The sequence below is a fragment of the Phyllopteryx taeniolatus genome, chromosome 6, assembly GCF_024500385.1.
Source record: "Phyllopteryx taeniolatus isolate TA_2022b chromosome 6, UOR_Ptae_1.2, whole genome shotgun sequence".
Taxonomy (NCBI): domain Eukaryota; kingdom Metazoa; phylum Chordata; class Actinopteri; order Syngnathiformes; family Syngnathidae; genus Phyllopteryx; species Phyllopteryx taeniolatus.
Window position 1 is genome coordinate 31,975,955 of NC_084507.1, and position 17,355 is coordinate 31,993,309.

General features: G+C 46.3%; 2 protein-coding genes and 1 long non-coding RNA gene across 10 annotated transcripts in view; 2 read left to right on the forward strand and 1 right to left on the reverse strand.

Annotated features, from left to right (window-relative positions):
• Window positions 1-10,621, forward strand: part of rgl2 (ral guanine nucleotide dissociation stimulator-like 2) — a 22,650-nt gene extending 12,029 nt beyond the window's left edge. For 5 of the 7 annotated variants that reach the window (XM_061777309.1, XM_061777311.1, XM_061777312.1 and 2 more), the window contains 13 exons: window positions 37-146; window positions 724-939; window positions 1,605-1,708; window positions 2,446-2,530; window positions 4,048-4,095; window positions 4,487-4,579; window positions 4,651-4,683; window positions 6,067-6,188; window positions 7,338-7,430; window positions 7,503-7,596; window positions 7,831-8,055; window positions 8,436-8,550; window positions 9,113-10,621. In XM_061777309.1, the coding sequence (XP_061633293.1) occupies window positions 37-146; window positions 724-939; window positions 1,605-1,708; window positions 2,446-2,530; window positions 4,048-4,095; window positions 4,487-4,579; window positions 4,651-4,683; window positions 6,067-6,188; window positions 7,338-7,430; window positions 7,503-7,596; window positions 7,831-8,055; window positions 8,436-8,550; window positions 9,113-9,300 (1,526 nt within the window). In that variant the 3' untranslated portion in view covers window positions 9,301-10,621. Of the gene's footprint in view, window positions 1-36; window positions 147-723; window positions 940-1,604; window positions 1,709-2,445; window positions 2,531-4,047; window positions 4,096-4,486; window positions 4,580-4,650; window positions 4,684-6,066; window positions 6,189-7,337; window positions 7,431-7,502; window positions 7,704-7,753; window positions 8,056-8,435; window positions 8,551-9,112 lie in introns of those variants that run through there. The other 2 variants (XM_061777310.1, XM_061777314.1) reach the window with 2 other exon arrangements.
• On the reverse strand, window positions 9,750-14,629 carry dnase2 (deoxyribonuclease II, lysosomal). Of its 2 annotated transcripts, none has more exons than XM_061777337.1 (7): window positions 14,430-14,629; window positions 13,320-13,417; window positions 12,988-13,150; window positions 12,388-12,466; window positions 12,128-12,292; window positions 11,855-12,052; window positions 9,750-11,368 (listed from the first exon to the last, which is right to left on the reverse strand). In XM_061777337.1, exons 1-7 carry the CDS (start codon window positions 14,487-14,489, stop codon window positions 10,992-10,994), a joined length of 1,140 nt encoding a protein of 379 aa, XP_061633321.1. In that variant the 5' UTR covers window positions 14,490-14,629; the 3' UTR covers window positions 9,750-10,991. The 2 variants fall into 2 exon arrangements, with proteins under 2 accessions (XP_061633321.1, XP_061633320.1); XM_061777336.1 differs by having other exon boundaries at window positions 14,352-14,629.
• LOC133479857 (uncharacterized) lies at window positions 14,541-17,157 on the forward strand. Its single transcript, XR_009789088.1, has 3 exons — window positions 14,541-14,645; window positions 14,775-14,805; window positions 17,017-17,157. It is a non-coding gene; the product is annotated as an uncharacterized LOC133479857 (long non-coding RNA).
• Window positions 17,158-17,355: the final 198 nt, after the last annotated feature.

Consider the following 17,355-nt stretch of genomic DNA (forward strand, 5'->3'; position numbering starts at 1 on the left):
CAAATGCGCTCGGTGATGTTTTGCAAACCGTTGCAGACGCGAAGATCTCCGGTGTCCCGAGCGCGGACGCACGCAAGTTCGAGGCCACCGCCATCCTGGGCTTCCCGTCGGCCGTCGTCGCCGAGCAGCTCACCCGCATCGAGACGGTGAGCGAGCTCGTTCGTGGCGTTTTGGTGGTATTTTGTGTGTCGTGCAACGATTCCTTTACGCCGACGAAAAACCACTCCTGAAGATTGCCGGAGCCGGGAGCCTCGTAAAGGTCTCGGGTGGCCGACGCCCCGGCCGCCCCTTGGCTCCGCCCCTGCCAGCATGCGGAAAACATGACACCGTGTTGACCTAATGACAAATATTTAGACAAGATCACTTCATATGTAAACCAGATAAATGCGTGTTCCTCATCGGACGCTCCGTCCCGCGGAGATGCTCGGCGGCTCGTTGATCCACGTGATCGGCTAGTAGCTCCCGCGCGACTGCGCATTGAGTCGAGATGGCGCTGGAAGTCAACAAAAGGAGTTGCCGCAAATTAGGATGACGCGAATTAGGTTCTTTAGTGAATTAGTGAATCCGAATCATTCTTTCCCTGCACTAGTAATTAATGACTCGCCAGCACTGTTGGTTGCTACTGTTTTTCGTAAATGTCTTTGAGTTATGTAACGCCCTTTGTGGGTCATTTCTGCGAAAGTGTGACAGAAATCAAATCCACTTCCTGTGTGCGTGATTCAGGACCTGTTTGTGCGCGTGGTCCCCTACGACTGCCTGGGCTGCGTGTGGTCCCAGCGCGACAAGAAAGGTCGCGAGGGCGCGTGCGGCTCCGTGCGCGCCACGGTCCGCCAGTTCAACCGTCTGGCTAACGCCGTGCTGGCGTCGTGCCTGGGGAGCGCCGGGCTGCGCGGCCAGCAGCGCGCCAAGCTCCTGGAGAAGTGGATCGGCGTCGCCCAGGTGAGCGCACCAACACGACAACACCTACGTACGCGAGTGCTCGCTTTTTTCCAGTGTTAATTTGAAGCACGCGTCTGCCTCACAGTTCTGAGGACCGGGGTTCAAATCCCGGCCCCGCCTGTGTGGAGTTTGCGTGTTCTCCCCGTGCCTGCGTGGCTTTTCTCCGGGCACTCCGCTTTCCTCCCAGGTTAATTGACCGTAGGTGCGAATGTGAGTGCCAATGGTTGTTTGTTTGCATGTGCCCTGCGATTGGCTGTCGACCAGTTGAGGGTGTACCCCGCCTCCCGCCCGACGATAGCTGGGATGGGCTCCGGCAGGCCCGCGACCCGCGTGAGGAGAAGCGCGGCAGAAAATGCATGGATGGAATTTGAAGCACTTTTTTGCGTTCGTTAGTTTGAAGCCCTTTTTTCTTTGTATGTCACGAGAGCACGTTTTGAATTCCAGCCGGACACTCCTATTCCGTCCGTTAAATCCGGGGGTCCGTTAAATTGAGGTCCCGCTGTACGTGAGGTCCGCGACCATATTTTCAGCCGCCTGCGTTTTTTTTTCTTTATTTCTAAATTCCGAAAACCCGGTCTAACCCGCCTCCACGCGGGGTCACGCGTGCAGCTTTTCAGAACGTGCTTTTGTGTGTCGCCTTTCATTTGCGTGTGCGCTTTGGGAAGGCGTGTCGCGCCAGGAAGAACTTCTCCTCGCTGTACGCCATCGTGTCGGCCCTGCAGAGCAACCCCATCCACCGCCTGAGGAGGACCTGGCAGGACACCGACAGGTACGAGAGCATGTCGAGCTTCTCCGCTGTGCGGGGGCAATAGCGCCCCCTGCCGCGCAATCTTGGGAACAATTTTCATTCCATTTATTCCCATTCATTCATTTTCCGTACCGCTTATCCTCGCTATTTATTCCCATACGGGGCAAAACTGTAGAAAGTGTATGTTTATTTTGTATAAATTGTAAACTGATAAAAATGCAAAATAGAAAAAAATACATAATAAACATTTCTGTATTGAAATATTTGGTTTATTTTCATCTATGTTCAAAGTAACATCATGACCACTACATTATTAGCACGAGTAATTGAATGTAGTAAGTATGGATTACAGTCAGTAAACAATTTAAAAAGTATCATTATTTATTATAATCTTTTTTTTTTTTTTTTTTTTTAAAGAGTTTAATATAATTCATGATCATTACTTTTTATTTACATTGATATTGTTTGTAGCAAAAGTGAATAAAATGAATATAAAAAGAATATAATATAATTGATTTGAATTTTTTTTTCATTTTTCATTTACATCTTAAAATATAAAAAATAAATACATAGATATATGTATTGAATACTTATGTTGTTGTTAATATATTTAATTATTTTGTTAAAAAACACACATATATATATATATATATATATATATATGTGTATTACTACAACTAAGAAATTTTAAAATGAAGTTTTCGTGTGTGTTTTTTTCCCCCCCAAATAATGTGGAAATACTGCATGTGCTTTTTCAGGGAGGCGACGAGGAGGTTCGAGGAACTGTGCGAGATCTTCTCAGACAAGGACAACTACTCGCAAAGCCGAGAGTTGCTGAAGGAGGTGAAGTCGCGGCTTCGCTTGCGTCGCTAGCGCGCTTCCCCTCACACATTTGACCGCTGAAGAAAAACAAAACAGCAGAACGCCATCGACGGCGTTTGCCGTTGACGCTCGCCCGATTCGGTCCAAAGTTTTGGGATGTGCCGGGGAGGAAGATGTCGCTGATCGTTCGGGCTCGTGTTCGCAGCCAAACGTGACACGTGAAAACGAAATGGCAAAACGGGACTGGGACGAGGTGGGCGGACAACCGGTGCTCATAATAAATTGAACAACTTAGTTTTGTCAACAAATGGAAACAAAATAAATCGCTTTTTTTCCCCCTAACTCTACTAGTGGAAATGTAATATATGTGCAAGAAGTTGTGTTGGAGTCAAGTTAGTGCACATTCATTGAACAAACTTACCAAACAAAAACAAAAAAAACATTTCCATTTAAAAATCTGAACTTTTTTTTGGAATGATGTCAATTAGTAAATTTCTTTGAATCCTGCCCGACGACCAGTCAACTGGTGTCACACCCGAGGGCCGCTCGTCCGAGGACCAGTTGTCCTGCAATCCTGCCACAAAGCACCTGCAGGGACTTGAAACCCTTTCTTTTTACAAACACAAGATGACAATATTTCATGTTTAGTTTTCGTTTCCTGTTTGCATTTGTCATATCACTTTTGGATAAATACATGTATTGAACTTTTGTCCAAAGACAGCAGCCATAAAGAAAACTGGACTACAAACAATCATGAGCCCCGACCTGTAGTCACGCTCGTTAGCGTAGCATACACAGGAAGTCCGCTAACCGTTTTTTCCGGCTTCGGTCACGTGACGCTCTGCACACAGCGGATTAGCAGGAGTTTTTGGCAAACAGTGAACAATTCATCCAAAAAGAGTCTTCGAGCTTTTTATTGGCACTCCCAGCGGAAGTTCACTTGAAAACTAAACAAGCAAAAACAGAGGCAATTACAGCGTTTGTGTATTTAAAACAAACTTTCAGTCCACTAGCTTCATGCTAATGCTAAAGAGCATCTACGTTGGGCTGCTCGAACCGCTTTAAGCAACAGGTTGGACACAAATGGTGCAGCAACACCGTGTAGACAGACAATATAACAGTACTCAGTCATATATTCGTTATCCGACTGGTATTAGTGCCATACCGATTACTAGTTTCCCTCAGCCGGCACGGTTAGCACATCTGCCTCACGGTTCTGGGGACCGGGGTTGCAATCCCGGCCCCGCCTGTGTGGAGTTTGCATGTTCTCCCCGTGCCGGCGTGGCTTTTCTCCGGGCGCTCCGGTTTCCTCCCACATCCCCAAAACATGCATGCTAGGTTGATTAAGGCTCTAAATTGCCCGTAGGTGTGACTGTGAGTGCCAATGGTTGTTTGTTTCTATGTGGCCTGTGATTGGCTAGCGACCAGTTCCCAGTACCCAGTTCCCAATTTTAGAAATACTATTTACTTGTCCACCCACTGAAGTTTTGTTTGCTTGCTTGTTTGTTTGTTTGTTTGCTTGTTTTGCGGTCGCGTAGGAAGGAACCTCCAAGTGCGCCAACCTGGACGACAAGCACACGAGCGCGGTCAGTCCGATTGCCGAGCGATAGCTATTTCACCAAATAGCGTGAAATGAAATCACACCCGTTCAGTTCGCCCTTCATTTGATCCCCACAAAGGGAATTCAGAAAATGCTTTCGAAACACATAACTCGAAATCGATGTGTTGAGTTGTTTGACGTCAAACGAGCCGTGACGTGATTTTGAATAGCAGCAGATTCAAAAGCAGTCGTCGTATGAGTCGAGATGGAAAGTTCGACAGGTGGCTAGAGATGGTCGTTAGTGTTCACGTTCCAGTATGTGTACACGTTTATATTCCAAATGACGAGTATGTGTTTATATTTTCACCTATACTGCATGTCCCCTAATAGACACGCGTGTACTAATGTGTGTTTTGCGTTTGCGTTTGCCGTGCCAGTGGAGCGTCGGCGCGCAGGGCACGGTTCCGTACCTGGGCCTGTTCCTGACCGACCTGACCATGCTGGACGCGGCCGTCAAAGACCGTCTGGAGGTCAGTTAGCCGTCGTCGCCGCCGCCGGAGAGCGCCCGGCTTTGACTTGTCCCGCCGCTGTGTCGTTGCAGAACGGCTACGTCAACTTCGACAAGAGGCGACGGGTGAGTGAGCCGCCGCGTGCCGTCGTAGCCGTCGAATACGAATGCCGGCGCTCGACCTTTGACCTACAATTGTGGGTGCCGCTCTTCTTTTCGTGAGAGAAAATGCACGAGTGGTCGCGGACAAAAGTAATCATAAATAAACCGATGGAAATCAGGCATTTCTTTGAAATTGTGCTTTAACAGAATGATTAAAAAAAACAAAAAAACTCACGAAACAGGCCTGGACAAAAATGATGGTAGCCTAGACAAGACTGAAACTAATTTGACCGCAGGGATGTGTTGAAACACGGCGTGTCCTCTCATTAGCGTCATTTTGGTGTCTGCAAAGGCTGACGAGTCATCGCGGTCCTGTTTGGTGAAACTAAACAGGGACCAGAGTGCTGTCTCGGAAGGTTAGAAAGAGAATTCTAGACCGGCACGGTAAAGCTCAAGGCTAAATGTGCAGCTTGATGTGCAGCTCCCGTGACTACAGTTGCACATATTATTCGGGAATTGCAGATCCACGGGACTGCAGCCAACCTCCCTGGATGAAAATTGAAGAGAGGGATAATACGAACGGTAACAAAAGAGCCCGGAACGACCTCCAAAGAAATGAATAGGGGAACTCCAAGGTCAAGGTACGTCATGGACCAAAGTGGACTTCGCGCGAGACGACCGAGGACGACGACGATGACGCTGTTGAAGGGAAATCATCAAAAAGATAGACAGGAATTGTCCAAACTGCATGTTGACGAGCCACAGAGCTTCTGGGAGAAGAATATCATGAGAACGGATAAGACAAAACTGGAACTTTTTGCTCTATGATGCAAAAATGGAGCATACGAGCAAGAAAAGAACACCGTCCCTACTGTGAAACACTCTATGTTCTGGGGCTGCTTTGCTGCACCTGGCACAGGTTGTCTTGAATCTGTGCAGGATTCAATGAAATCTGAAGACTATCAAGGTATTGGAGAGAAATGAAAGCTTGGTCTCAGTCTCAGAACAGCCAAGAGTGGCTCTTTATTTAACATTACTTTTGCCAGATTCAAAGAATTTTTGGATCCACTGTGGGTTTTTTTTTTTTTTTTTTTTACTTCTGTTGAGAGAAGTAAAAACCAACAACTTTATCCAGGTGTGCAATCAGTGCAAGTATAACGCCCAATGGAACAATTTCAATTCCACAATATGCGAGTTCCAGTTTCAATCAAAACATCTTCGGGGTCGCAAGTTTGTTTACTCGCCGCGACAAAAGACAGGGAACGCGCTTCTTGAAGGAGAAAGGCTTTATGATGGCATCGGCCAAAATAACGATGGCGTCCGCCGCATTCTTCTGGGAACGGCAGGAGGACTTTTGGGGGGGGGGGGCGGCGCCATCATTCGTTGTTTTTGTTTTCTGTTTGACAGGAATTTGAGGTTTTAGCTCAAATCCGACTGCTGCAGTCGTCGTGCAAAAACTGCGCGCTGGTCCCGGACGAGACCTTCCTGCGTTGGTACCGCAGCGTACCCACGCTGACCCAGGAGCAAAGGTCAAACTTGATTTGCAAGATATACAACGATTTACTTTTCAGCTCCATGAAAATATGACTTCATTTTTTGGGTTGCAAGATGCAACTGATTGTGTTTTTTTTTTTTTTTTTTTTTTTTTTTTCTGGCAAATATTTCCCTTTTTCACACAAAAGATAAACAACTTTATTGAAGAAAATGTAGGACATTTTTTTCCCTCCAAATATCGAATTTTATACATGAATATATAAAACTTAAAGACTAATTTCTGGGAAATATACATTGTTTTAGCTTGAAAATCCTCCATACAACTTTAGTGTGACACAATTTTAACTTTTGTCTTGAAAATATCACTTTTTTTCCACTTTAACTTTATCTGTGAAAATATGCTAACGTCTACATTATTTCTGGGGGAAAAAAAAGTTTTATGATTATTCTCAAAATCTTTACTTTTTGTGGAAAATGTACGACCTTTTTTATCACAGAAATATACACCTTTATTTATAAAAATATACCTTTTTTTCTCAAATATCTGAACTTTTTTTAATGAAATATATAATGTCTTATTTTGCCCAAAAATAAACCATGTTTTTCTCGTAAGATGAACATTTCTCAAAAATATCTTTTTCCCCGCAAAACCTTTTTTTCCTCAGCTTTATTTTGCAAACAATTTCACTTTTTTGTTCTTGTTTTCTCAAAAACCTTTCTGGAAAAGATGCAACTGTTTGTCTCGCAAATCTTGAATATATTCAGCTTTATTCTCATTAATTTGCCAACTTTTTCTCAAATATATGCAAAAAAATTTTCTTGCATAGTAGCATTTCCCCCCCCCCCCCCCCCCCCCCCAAAATATACAACTTTATTGGCATGAGATTACTACACTCTACTAAAAACTGCAACCATTTTTTTTTTTTTCTGCTCAAACATATACAACTTCATGCAACTTTTTTCCCTTGGAAATAATAAATAAAATATGTACTTTTAAAGCTTTATTCCCATAAAATTTCTTTTTTTTTTTTTTTTTAAATGTATGACTTTATTCATGAAAATAAATCACCTTTTTTCTTGAATGCACAATTGATTTTTCTTAAAATGGCTGCCATTTGACCTCAAAACTATACAAGATGACAACTGTAACACTGCTTGTGCTTGTGCGTGTGCGTGTGTTTTAGTTACAGCCTGTCCAACGAGATCGAAGCACCTTGCGAAGCGGCGCCGGCCCCCCGCGGCGGCCCCCCGACGGTCGTCATCACGCAGTGTCCCGAGTAAGCCGCGGCGCCGCCCGTCGGCTTGGCGCTGCTCCTTGCGAGTGTTTTCACGCCAAACGTTGTGTCCAGTTTGGGCGGTTCGGCGAGCAGCCCGCCGTCGGACGCGGACGCGCCCTTCGACTTCTCGTCGCCCGTCAACAACCTGCTCTCCAAACTCACCAAGGTAACCGCGGCGACAAGGGCGCGCGCATCCGACAGCGCGCAGCCTCATTTTGACAGACGATTGTGTCTTTTGCTTTTTCTTCGGACGCCCGCACGGGCAAGCGGCCTTGCTTAGATTTTGGAGAGAAAAAGTGAAAATGCTACGATTCAACTCGTACCGTTATTATAAATTCTATGCGTGTATGCTTTTATTATGTAATGGTTCCAATATGTATCCATGTGTGTTTGTTTTGAGCACATGAGATCTCCGTCGGTGTCGTGTCTGGACGTGGACACGTCGCCGCCGCCGCCGCCCGTCGACGGCTCTGCGGCTCCCGGGACGCCGCCCAAATCCCACCGCCGCTCCGCCTCCTGCGGCAACGCCCCCGCCCTCGCCGCCGCCGGCAGTTCGGGCCCCGACATGCGCATCATCAGGATCCGCATGGACCTGCACGACGGCAACTTGTACCGCAGCATCCTGGTCAGTGGAGTCGCAGATAATCATCGCCACGCGTTACGATGGAATAGTTGACGACAAAAAAGACAAAAATCCCTCTCAAGCGATTAGCGCGGATTCGATTATTCCTTTGTGACCTCGCGTCGAGTCCGAGAGGCTAGTGATCGGGATGTAATCCCGAATGAGCGGTGGGTGGGTCACAAGCAAGTCTCGAGTCCTGAGGCGAGACGGGCGAGTCCCACACTTTGACTTTGCGGCCCTTTTCAGTTATTCTAACCGCAAAGTTTGATATGTCTAGGTTTTAAAATCTATATTTATTTCTCAAAACAAATTTGAAGTAGTTTATTGCCCCTTGAATAGTCGATATGAAAAATAGGAGTTGACGTCCGTCCGTCCGTCCTCAGGTGACCAGCGACGACAAGACGCCGACCGCCATCAGCTCGGCCCTGGAGAAACACAATCAGGACCCCGCGCAGGCGTCCGCGTACGAGCTGCTCCAACTTCTGCCTGAAGGAAAAGGTAGCGGGAGTTAAGCCCCGCCCCTTGCGCATCACAAATACACCCAATTGTCTTTGTTTCTTGTGTGCAACATATTCTCAACCAGAAGGTGGCGCAAAGCTCTGGCTAACAGGGAAGGCGTCATTGGTGTCAAGGAAGTATGTTGAACGGAAGGGAGGCTCTTCGTGTCGAGAAAAGTAGGCGTGGCTCTGCCGCCAACTCGTGGCATCTCGATGCAATTGTCAGCGACTCGTGGCTTTTCGGCCAGCATTTGGAATAATTGTGATTTCCCTCGCAAGGCCATTTTGGCTGTGGAAATCACACAAAGGTATAATTATTGTGTAAGTATTTCGGTGCCGAGGAAGTATGTCGAACTGAGGGGAGGAGCTTCATTTTGAGAAAAGTAGCGCTTTGCTGCCATTTTGTGGCCTCTATAGGCAATTGTAACCCCTTTTAGGGGGTGTCGATCGCTTGCGGATTTCGGCTATTCGCAGCAAGGCTCCGTCCCGTTCCCACGCCATTTTCCGCCAAGTTATGAAAACATGTATTGAATAAAATTGACAGTCAGAATTCATTTCCGTAGAGTTGCTGATCCCGGCCACGGGAAACGTTTTCTACGCCATGACGTCGTCCAGCGTGGACTTCCTGTTGCAACGGAAAGCCGGCGACGCGTCGCTCGGGTCGCCGGCCGTCGGCCAATCGGAGAGCGGCGCCGCCACGTATCCTCGAATCAAAGCCAAGGGAAGGAGATTGGCCCGAAATCTCTTTTGAAAGAAACAAAGGAGCGTCTTTGAATTTGGGATTTGGATTTGGTTTGAGAGGAAAGTCATTTTCCTCCACCGTTTTATTGGAACTCCTTCATATTATCAATGAAATTGAGTTTATTTTTCTTTTTAAAAAAAAATTTACAGCTTGTACCAAATATATTTTATTTCATCATTCTTATTTTATTTTTGTGTTATTTTCTCTGGATGTTTTTATCTTGTTTTTTTTTTTTTATTATTATTATTATTTAAAGCAATTGTTTCATTTTTTAAATATTACCACATTTTATTTTGTCCTTTTATTTCCACAGTTCCTACCAAATGTTATCTTTTTTTTTTTCATTTTTATTGTCTGTAAATATTTCTCCACACCTCCTAGCAACCTGTATTTTGTATAATTTAATTGTACATCTTTTTTTAATTTCCTGTTTTAATTTATTGAACTTTTTTTGGGGGGGGGGGGATGGCGAAGCTTTTTCCCAAAGCAGCCATCAAATACAATTGTTTTGTTTGTTTTGGAACGTGTTGGAAACGGCAACATTTTCCTTTAAGTCTTCCCATCAGCATCATCATCAGCATCATCATCATCAGCAGCAGCAGCTGCGCTGGAGAAGAAAAAGAAAGTTTTGATTTGGGCTGTCAGTCGCGAAGCTTTTTGTGAGGAAATGTGTCTCCAAATGTGTTAGTTTTTTGATGTATGTCGAATATTTTATTTTATTTTATTTTTTATTTTTTTTTGGCCATATCCAAATAATTATCTCCAACTTTTTGTTACCTGAAAACGTTGTTTTGTTTTTCTCCATACCCTGACGATTTTTGGGGTTTTGATGGCGTTTTAAATATCCAATTATCACGTGTGCTGAAGTCAACGAGGCAAAACGGAACTTTTTCCGCTCGTGTCTCAACACAACACGCTCTGGGAAATGTCCAAGTCAAAGTCCCAGCGGGACCGGCGGAGGTCTCGCGCGCGCCCGTTTGCCACTGAAGCTTCCCGATTGGCTGAGGCGACCGCGGCGCCGAGGAGCGAATTCCGATCATTCTGATACGAGTGAAGCTAAATGACGTACGCTAGCTCTGCTAGCGATGCTTTTCTTTGCGCCTTCCTCAACAAGGTGCCCACCACCTCCACCCGCGCGGAAATATTGCAAATAAATGTCCTATTTTTGTACACGACAAATGTACTTTCTACCACAGCGGAACATTTTGGACGCCGCCCATTAAAAGAACATCTGCCGACAACGCTTGTCGTCATTTTGGCTGTTGTGTTTTCATGTGAAGAACTTTGGATGATTGGCTGTAGAAATAAAGTCAAAATGAAAAGAAATGGATTATTACAATTGAGAAGTATTTATTGAAGTACTGTGGAAGCCTATAGACCATCGCATCGCATAGCGTGCCACCCACTGGCCAGGTATGGCTACTGCGCTTTGGTGTGCACCCCTTGCAAGGGTCAAGAGTTCAACGGAAGATGGCCGCCTCAAGCCAGTGGTGTTTTTGCAGAGATGATTTCACACATCTGATTTTGTTTTTTGTTTTTTTGGTGTGGGGGGTTAAATATAAAAACTAAAAAGTCACTTTTTCAGATAAAGAGAAAACAGCAGATTTTATAATCAAATATAAAATATTTTCATTGAATTTTTCAATTGACGTAGAAATATTGATTATTTGTTTTAAAAAAAAAATAATTTTAAAAAAGTGTTAGGCAAATTGAAGGCGCTTGTTCCCCGGGTCCCCGCACGGCTGGTACTGGAGCGCGGCGGCCCGGTACGCTTTCCACACGGCGGCGTTGCGCTGACAAAGCGCACCGCCGCCTCGCTTCTCCTCCGCCTCGTTGCGGTTGATGTCGCCCACGCACAGCCAGCCTCCGCCCGCCGCCGCCGGCAGCGGGCTGACGGCCCACTTGGAGTGGTCCTTGCTGTTGCTGTAGGCCGCCAGCCCGCCCGGGGAAAGGCGCGTGATGTCCAGAACCTTCCAGCCCAGCGTGCAGTCGGACGGGAGGATGCCGCCCGAGTGGATCCAGAACTGCACCAGGAGGTCCGACTGCAGGGCGGGGGCCACCCACGAGTGGTACAGGTCTACACCGGTACGAGAAGAAGACGTAAGCCCAACTGGCCAAAAATCTCCCGTTTGGCGAGTTACAGTAGCGTCGTCCATCTGGCTAGCGGACGAGCTTCAAACTTGGCGGCAAACAGATCAAATCTCAAGCGCAAGTCGGTCTTTGAAGAACCCCCGAAAAATGACCGCAACAAAAAAAAAAAATGGCAGACTTCCCGTGTGTTTTGGGGCACGGCGGCTTGAGACTTTTTCTGGGTCTTGCCACTGTTCAAGTCGCTAAGTCAAACTGGCTTCAGGGGCTGAATTTTCCCAAAAACCAAACACTACTTCCTTGCTATCCTTGGACAGGCGGGAAAACAGGCCCAAAGTGGCTGCTTCAAACCAAAATGGCCGACCCCCTTGGTGCTTTTCGGTGGGTCTGCTCATCACGGACACGGCTACCGAACTCGATGTCGCTCAGTGAAATCGGGTTTCCGAAATGCGGTGAAAAGGAGCTCGCGGCCTACCGTCGTCGAACGCGGCCCCCTTGGCGAAGCTGACGAAGCGGGCGCCGCCTTTGGACATCAGCGCGACGCTGCGATTGGCGGCCGGGACACGCGCGCCGCCTTTATCGCAGACGGCGGCCAGAGCCGGCGCGGCCGCCGCGAAGGACGGCGGGACGTCGCAGTCGTACACGTTGGGTTGGTTGATCTGCAGCTGCTCGCCTGCACAAGGGTGGCGTTAGAAAAGGCGCTTTGGCGCACACATTTATTTTTTTTTGGAGGGGGGGTCGCCTTTACCGATGGCGTGGAAGCGCTCCAGCGGGAAGGTGACGCACAGGAAGTTCTGTCCGTAGGTGACGCCGCTGTCGGGGTAGCTGTAGCCTCCCGCCCGGCGCATCGGGGGGAAGACGGGCGTGCTGTGCAGCAGCCAGAAACCCTGACGCTTGTCCAGCAGCACCGCACCTCAACAAAAGGCCACCAACGCGTCCTCGTCATCGTCATAGCAACGGGGGGAACACAGCTTTTCAAAAGTCTCATTTCATTTTGGCGTCGCTCACCTTTCGTGTGTCCTCCTTTGCCGCGACGCCATTTCGGTCGATCCTGATCGTTGTAAAGGACGTACGCCACTTCCGTGCTCTGTCCGACGACGACAAAAAGAACTTGGCGCATTTTGAGCGGCACTCGGAAGTCGCCGGCATTGCGGGTGTCCGACACGAGGCCCGCGGGCCAGGCCCGGTCCTCCGTGTCGTTCTACGTGGCCCGTGAACGCTTGTGACACCTTTTCTTGGACTTCTGTTCAAAACTTGCGCGTCATAAAAATAATCATCATCATCATCAAATGCAAAGGCGATTATGGGATGCGATGATGCGGGTTCCCACAGACAATCGAGTGGGTGAGCAAACGCAGCGCAGCTCAGCATCGAACGTCTCACTCACAATTGTTAAGATCACTGCATTGCCTCCCCGTGTGTTTCAAATATCATTTTTAAGACGTCTCAACTGTCTGATCGGTATCGCCCGATAATTAGACTCTACTTAATTAAATGTAATGTATTTATGTTGCAATTTCAATGTTATTGTTGTTGTTAAAAGGGAATTTAGGGTTTGTACAAGTGTATCGAGAGGAATTTGAAAATCAATGTAGGGAAAGAAAGTACCTTTTCCTGCGAGTAGAGTTGTCCGAGCGTGCTGCCCAGGGCGCCCGCCGTGTCGTTGACGGTCCCCTTGCCGGGCGCCCAGCCGGCGCCGCCCGCCTCCATCAGCAAGTACGTCAAACCCGAAACGTTGCCGTGCTCCTTCGGCAGCTTGTATACGTAAAACCTCATTCATTAGGGCGGGAAAAAAAAAAAAAAAAAAAAAAGAACGTGATGCTTGAACATGGGGCCGTCACAAGCGTGTTTTTTTGGAATTGTTATTATTTATTTGTATTTATTTTTTTGCGCACATTGCTAACAACAACAACAACATGGTTTGGATGAATTGGAATTACCAGTCGGTGGCCTCTCCCTGGTCGTTGTAGCAACTTATTGGGGATGTGGCGCCCCCGTGCGGCAAGCAGGACATCAGCAGCAGCAACAAGTAAAACATCTGGAAAGCAACACGCGAGACTCTGAAAGGTTGTAGGACGGAAGCGGGACTTTTGAATGTTTGCACACAGCAAGCTTTTGTAACATTTCCGTTTGTGACAATGGCCGAGGGCTTTGCAAAATCATCAGCAATTTGGACCCGTATTGAAATCACAATCAATAAACATGATTATTTGCATTGATTTGAAAACTCAACTTTAAATCGAACTTAAAAGAATAACCAGCAAGTGAATTAGTAATCGGTCAAATCATATATATAATATATATTTTCTTTAAAAAAAAAAAAAAAGATTTGATTCTGTAATCGCCGATCAACCTTTTTTCAAATGTGCAAAATCCTCATGAGCGTACCAGGCGCGACGTGGTGCCTGCAGTAAAATGAACAAAGCGGTGGAATCCTTTTTTGCAGACTGTACGTGTGCACAAAATGGAAATCGTGACAAGATTTCAATTGATTTCAAATCTCACAACTTGTATTTGCTGCATGTAAAATTGCGGTAACAAAGAAACTCTCTGACCCCGCGTGGCATTATTTTCACAGGACTTTGGTCCCGTCGGGTGCGTGCCGGTGACGCGACCTTCATTTTTTGCACCCCTCGTGGAAAAGTAAGGAAACATTTTCATGCAAACATTCTGCACTCGTCATCGCACAACGCAACGCCGCATTTGCGCGCGCTACCCGGCCAAGGCGAGCCACGCCCACCTCGACGACGTAGCAGGAAGCAACGAAAAAAGGCAAACAGTTCATCAATATTCACGTCACTACACAAACACAAGAACATACACCAAAGTCAAGTACGCACAAGTCGCAAAGCCCAATTTAGGGCATATTAGCGTTTATATTTTCAAGCCTTTTACTTTCCCAAAAAGTGTACAGAACCATACACACTACTTTACTCTTCGAACCAGAAGCCTACGACATCCCCCTCTGTTACCTGCAAAATGGTTCGCTCCATCCAGCCCGCCCGCCTGCGACCATGAACACTTTTCTGCACTTCATGACACAAACTTGCCTCGAAATGTCGGCGTCGTTGCTCTTCGTGGTCGGTGGACGGCTTCGTCATCATCATCATCAGCTGCCTGCTTGGAAATCGCGCATCTTTTGCGTTTTTTTTTTTTTTATTCGGGACATGACCACACCAAGGAATGCGGAAGTGAAGCGTTCTTCACCTTCGTCTGATTTTCTGCTGCTTCCTGTATTTCTAGTTCACCTTCTGCGAATTGAACTTGTATGTTTCGTGTTCCTAAATAAAACGTTATTTAAAAAAAAAAAAACAGCGAGGCAAAGTTGAAAAAAAATAAAATAAAAACAACCTTCTTCTTCTTCTTCTTCTTCTTGTACTCATCTTGAAATACAGGTGACTGCTCGCTACTGCCACCCGGCGAGTGGTGAGTGGTTGTATTTGTAGTCTCTTTCCAACCTTAACCCACTTGATTAATCTCTGATGATATTGCATGTTTTGCACCACTGTGGTTGTTTGAGTTAAGAAAAATAACATTACTTTTTTTTCCATTTCAGTTTTTAAATGCTAGAGAATGTGGAAGTGGAAGCGTCTTTTTTTTTTTTTTATATTAGCTGTCAGTGCAGCTTGATTGGGAAATAACATGAGTTATGACGGCAATATCAAGATACAAAGGAAAAAAAAGGGCGTGGCTGACTGGATTTCCACGAGAATTATTGTTTAAAAACTTTGGGTGAATATTCATCAAAGCATCTATTTTTTGTGATTAATTTAAGCGATCTAAAATAAAATCTAGTTGAATTAAAAATAACTTAAGTAGTGAGGATTATTTTTATAATTTACATTTATGAACGTGGGAGACTTGGTGGTGGAACCTCACAGTACAGCAAATCATACAAGGAAAAAGGTTAGCTAAGAAGAAGTGGGACACCGAGAGGACCGAGGAGAGGCGAAAAGAATTCATTGAGATGCGACACAGGGCAAAGGTAGAGGGGGCAAAGGCCAAACAAGAGGCATATGATGACATGTATGGCAGGTTGGACACTAAAGAAGGAGAAAAGGATCTATACAAGCTGGCCGGAGAGAGGTGGGAAGGATGTGCAGCAGGTCAGGGTGATTAAGGATAGAGATGGAAATGTGTTGACTGGTGCCAGTAGTGTGCTAGCTAGATGGAAAGAATACTTCGAAGAGTTGATGCATGAGGGAAATGAGAGTAGAAGAGTGTGGAGGACCAGGAAGTGGCAATGATTAGTAAGGGGGAAGTTAGGAAGGCATTAAAGAGGATGAAAACTGGAAAGGCAGTTGGTCCTGATGACATTCCTGTGGAGGTATGGAAGCATCTAGGAGAGGTGGCTGTGGAGTTTTTGACCAGCTTGTTCAATAGAATTCTAGTGCGTGAGAAGATGCCTGAAGAATGGAGGAAAAGTGTGCTGGTGCCCATTTTTAAGAACAAGGGTGATGTGCAGAGCTGTGGGAACTATAGAGGAATAAAGTTGATGAGCCACACAATGAAGTTATGGCAAAGAGTAGTGGAGGCTAGACTCGGGACAGAAGTGAGTATTTGCGAGCAACAGTATGGTTTCATGTACCACAGATGCGTTATTTGCCTTGAGGATGTTGATGGAAAAATACAGAGAAGGTCAGAAGGAGCTACGTTGTGTCTTTGTAGATCTAGAGAAAGCCTATGACAGAGTACCCGGAGAGGAACTGTGGTACTGCATGCGGACATCTGGAGTGGCAAACAAGTATGTTAGAAGAATACAGGACATGTACGAGGGCAGCAGAACAGCGGTGAGGTGTGCTTGTAGGTGTGACAGACGAATTTAAGATGGTGGTGGGAGTGCATCAGGGATCAGCCCTGAGCCCCTTCCTGTTTGCAGTGGTGAATATACAGAATATACGTGCATGAATGAGAGGGGTGGAGGGGGAAGAGTGAGGCTACAGGGAGAAGAGATAGCAAGGGTGGAGGACTTGAAATACTTGGGGTCAACCGTCCAGAGCAACGGTGAGTGTGGTCAGGAAGTGAAGAAACGGGTCCAAGCAGGTGTGACAGAAGAGTCTCTGCTAGGATGAAGGGCAAAGTTCATAAAACAGTGGTGAGGCCAGCCGTGATGGACACATGAGAGACAGTGGCACTGAAGAGACAACAGGAAGGTGGCGGAAATGAAGATGTCGAGGTTCGCTCTCGGAGCCGAGGTTCGATGTTTTGGAGACAAAAGTTAGAGAGAGCAGACTCCGGTGGTTTGGACACGTCCCGGGGAGAGAGAGTGAGTATATTGGTAGAAGGATGATGATGAGGATGGAGCTGCCGGGCAAGAGAGCGAGAGGAAGAGCAAAGAGAAGGTTGATGGATGTCGTGAGGGAAGACATGAGGGCAGTCGGTGTTGGAGAGGAGGACGCAGGAGACTTACAGGCTTACGTGGGAAAGGATGGCGCGCTGTGGCGGCCCCTAAAGGGACAAGCACAAAGGAGAAGAAGAAGAAGACACTTATGAACGTGGACATTTCCTCATAAGATTAGCAATGCTATATAATTTTCACCTGGACTTGGCGAGGGTCTGCTTATTTATTTGTTTTGTATTATATCTTAACCATGACACAGCTGTTATTTTGATTTTGGTTTGTGTGTGTGCGTGTAGGAAAACGAAATTGTTCCAAAGGCCGCACGCCGGCTGGTTAACTTCGACTTGTCCCACACAGCGGCGGCAGTCCCGGTCAACAAGTGGAAGCGAGACTGCTCACTCAACAGCGCAAGTTTTCCTTTTTGTGTCAGTTGCCTACCAAGGAGTAAAAGCCCAAAAATGAGCTCAATAATGTTGTCTTTTGTTTTTTTAACCAGAACTTTTCATGTTACTGCGCAAATAAAATCATTGAACTGCATGAGACCTTTAAGGCCATGCGATGCTTCCTCTTTTTTCGTTTCTATGTGGTTGCTTGCCACTTTTGATCCCACTCATGTTCCTCTTTCTTGTTGAAAC

Excerpts from the sequence above, each read along its gene's own strand:
- dnase2 (XM_061777336.1), bottom strand. The coding sequence starts at position 14,489 with ATGATGATGATGACGAAGCCGTCCACCGACCACGAAGAGCAACGACGC. Across the intron at positions 13,151-13,319 it reads CAGGGAGAGGCCACCGACTG|GTTTTACGTATACAAGCTGC; the intron begins GTAATTCCAATT and ends CTAATGAATGAG. Across the intron at positions 11,369-11,854 it reads GGGGGCCGCGTTCGACGACG|ACCTGTACCACTCGTGGGTG; the intron begins GTAGGCCGCGAG and ends GTACCGGTGTAG.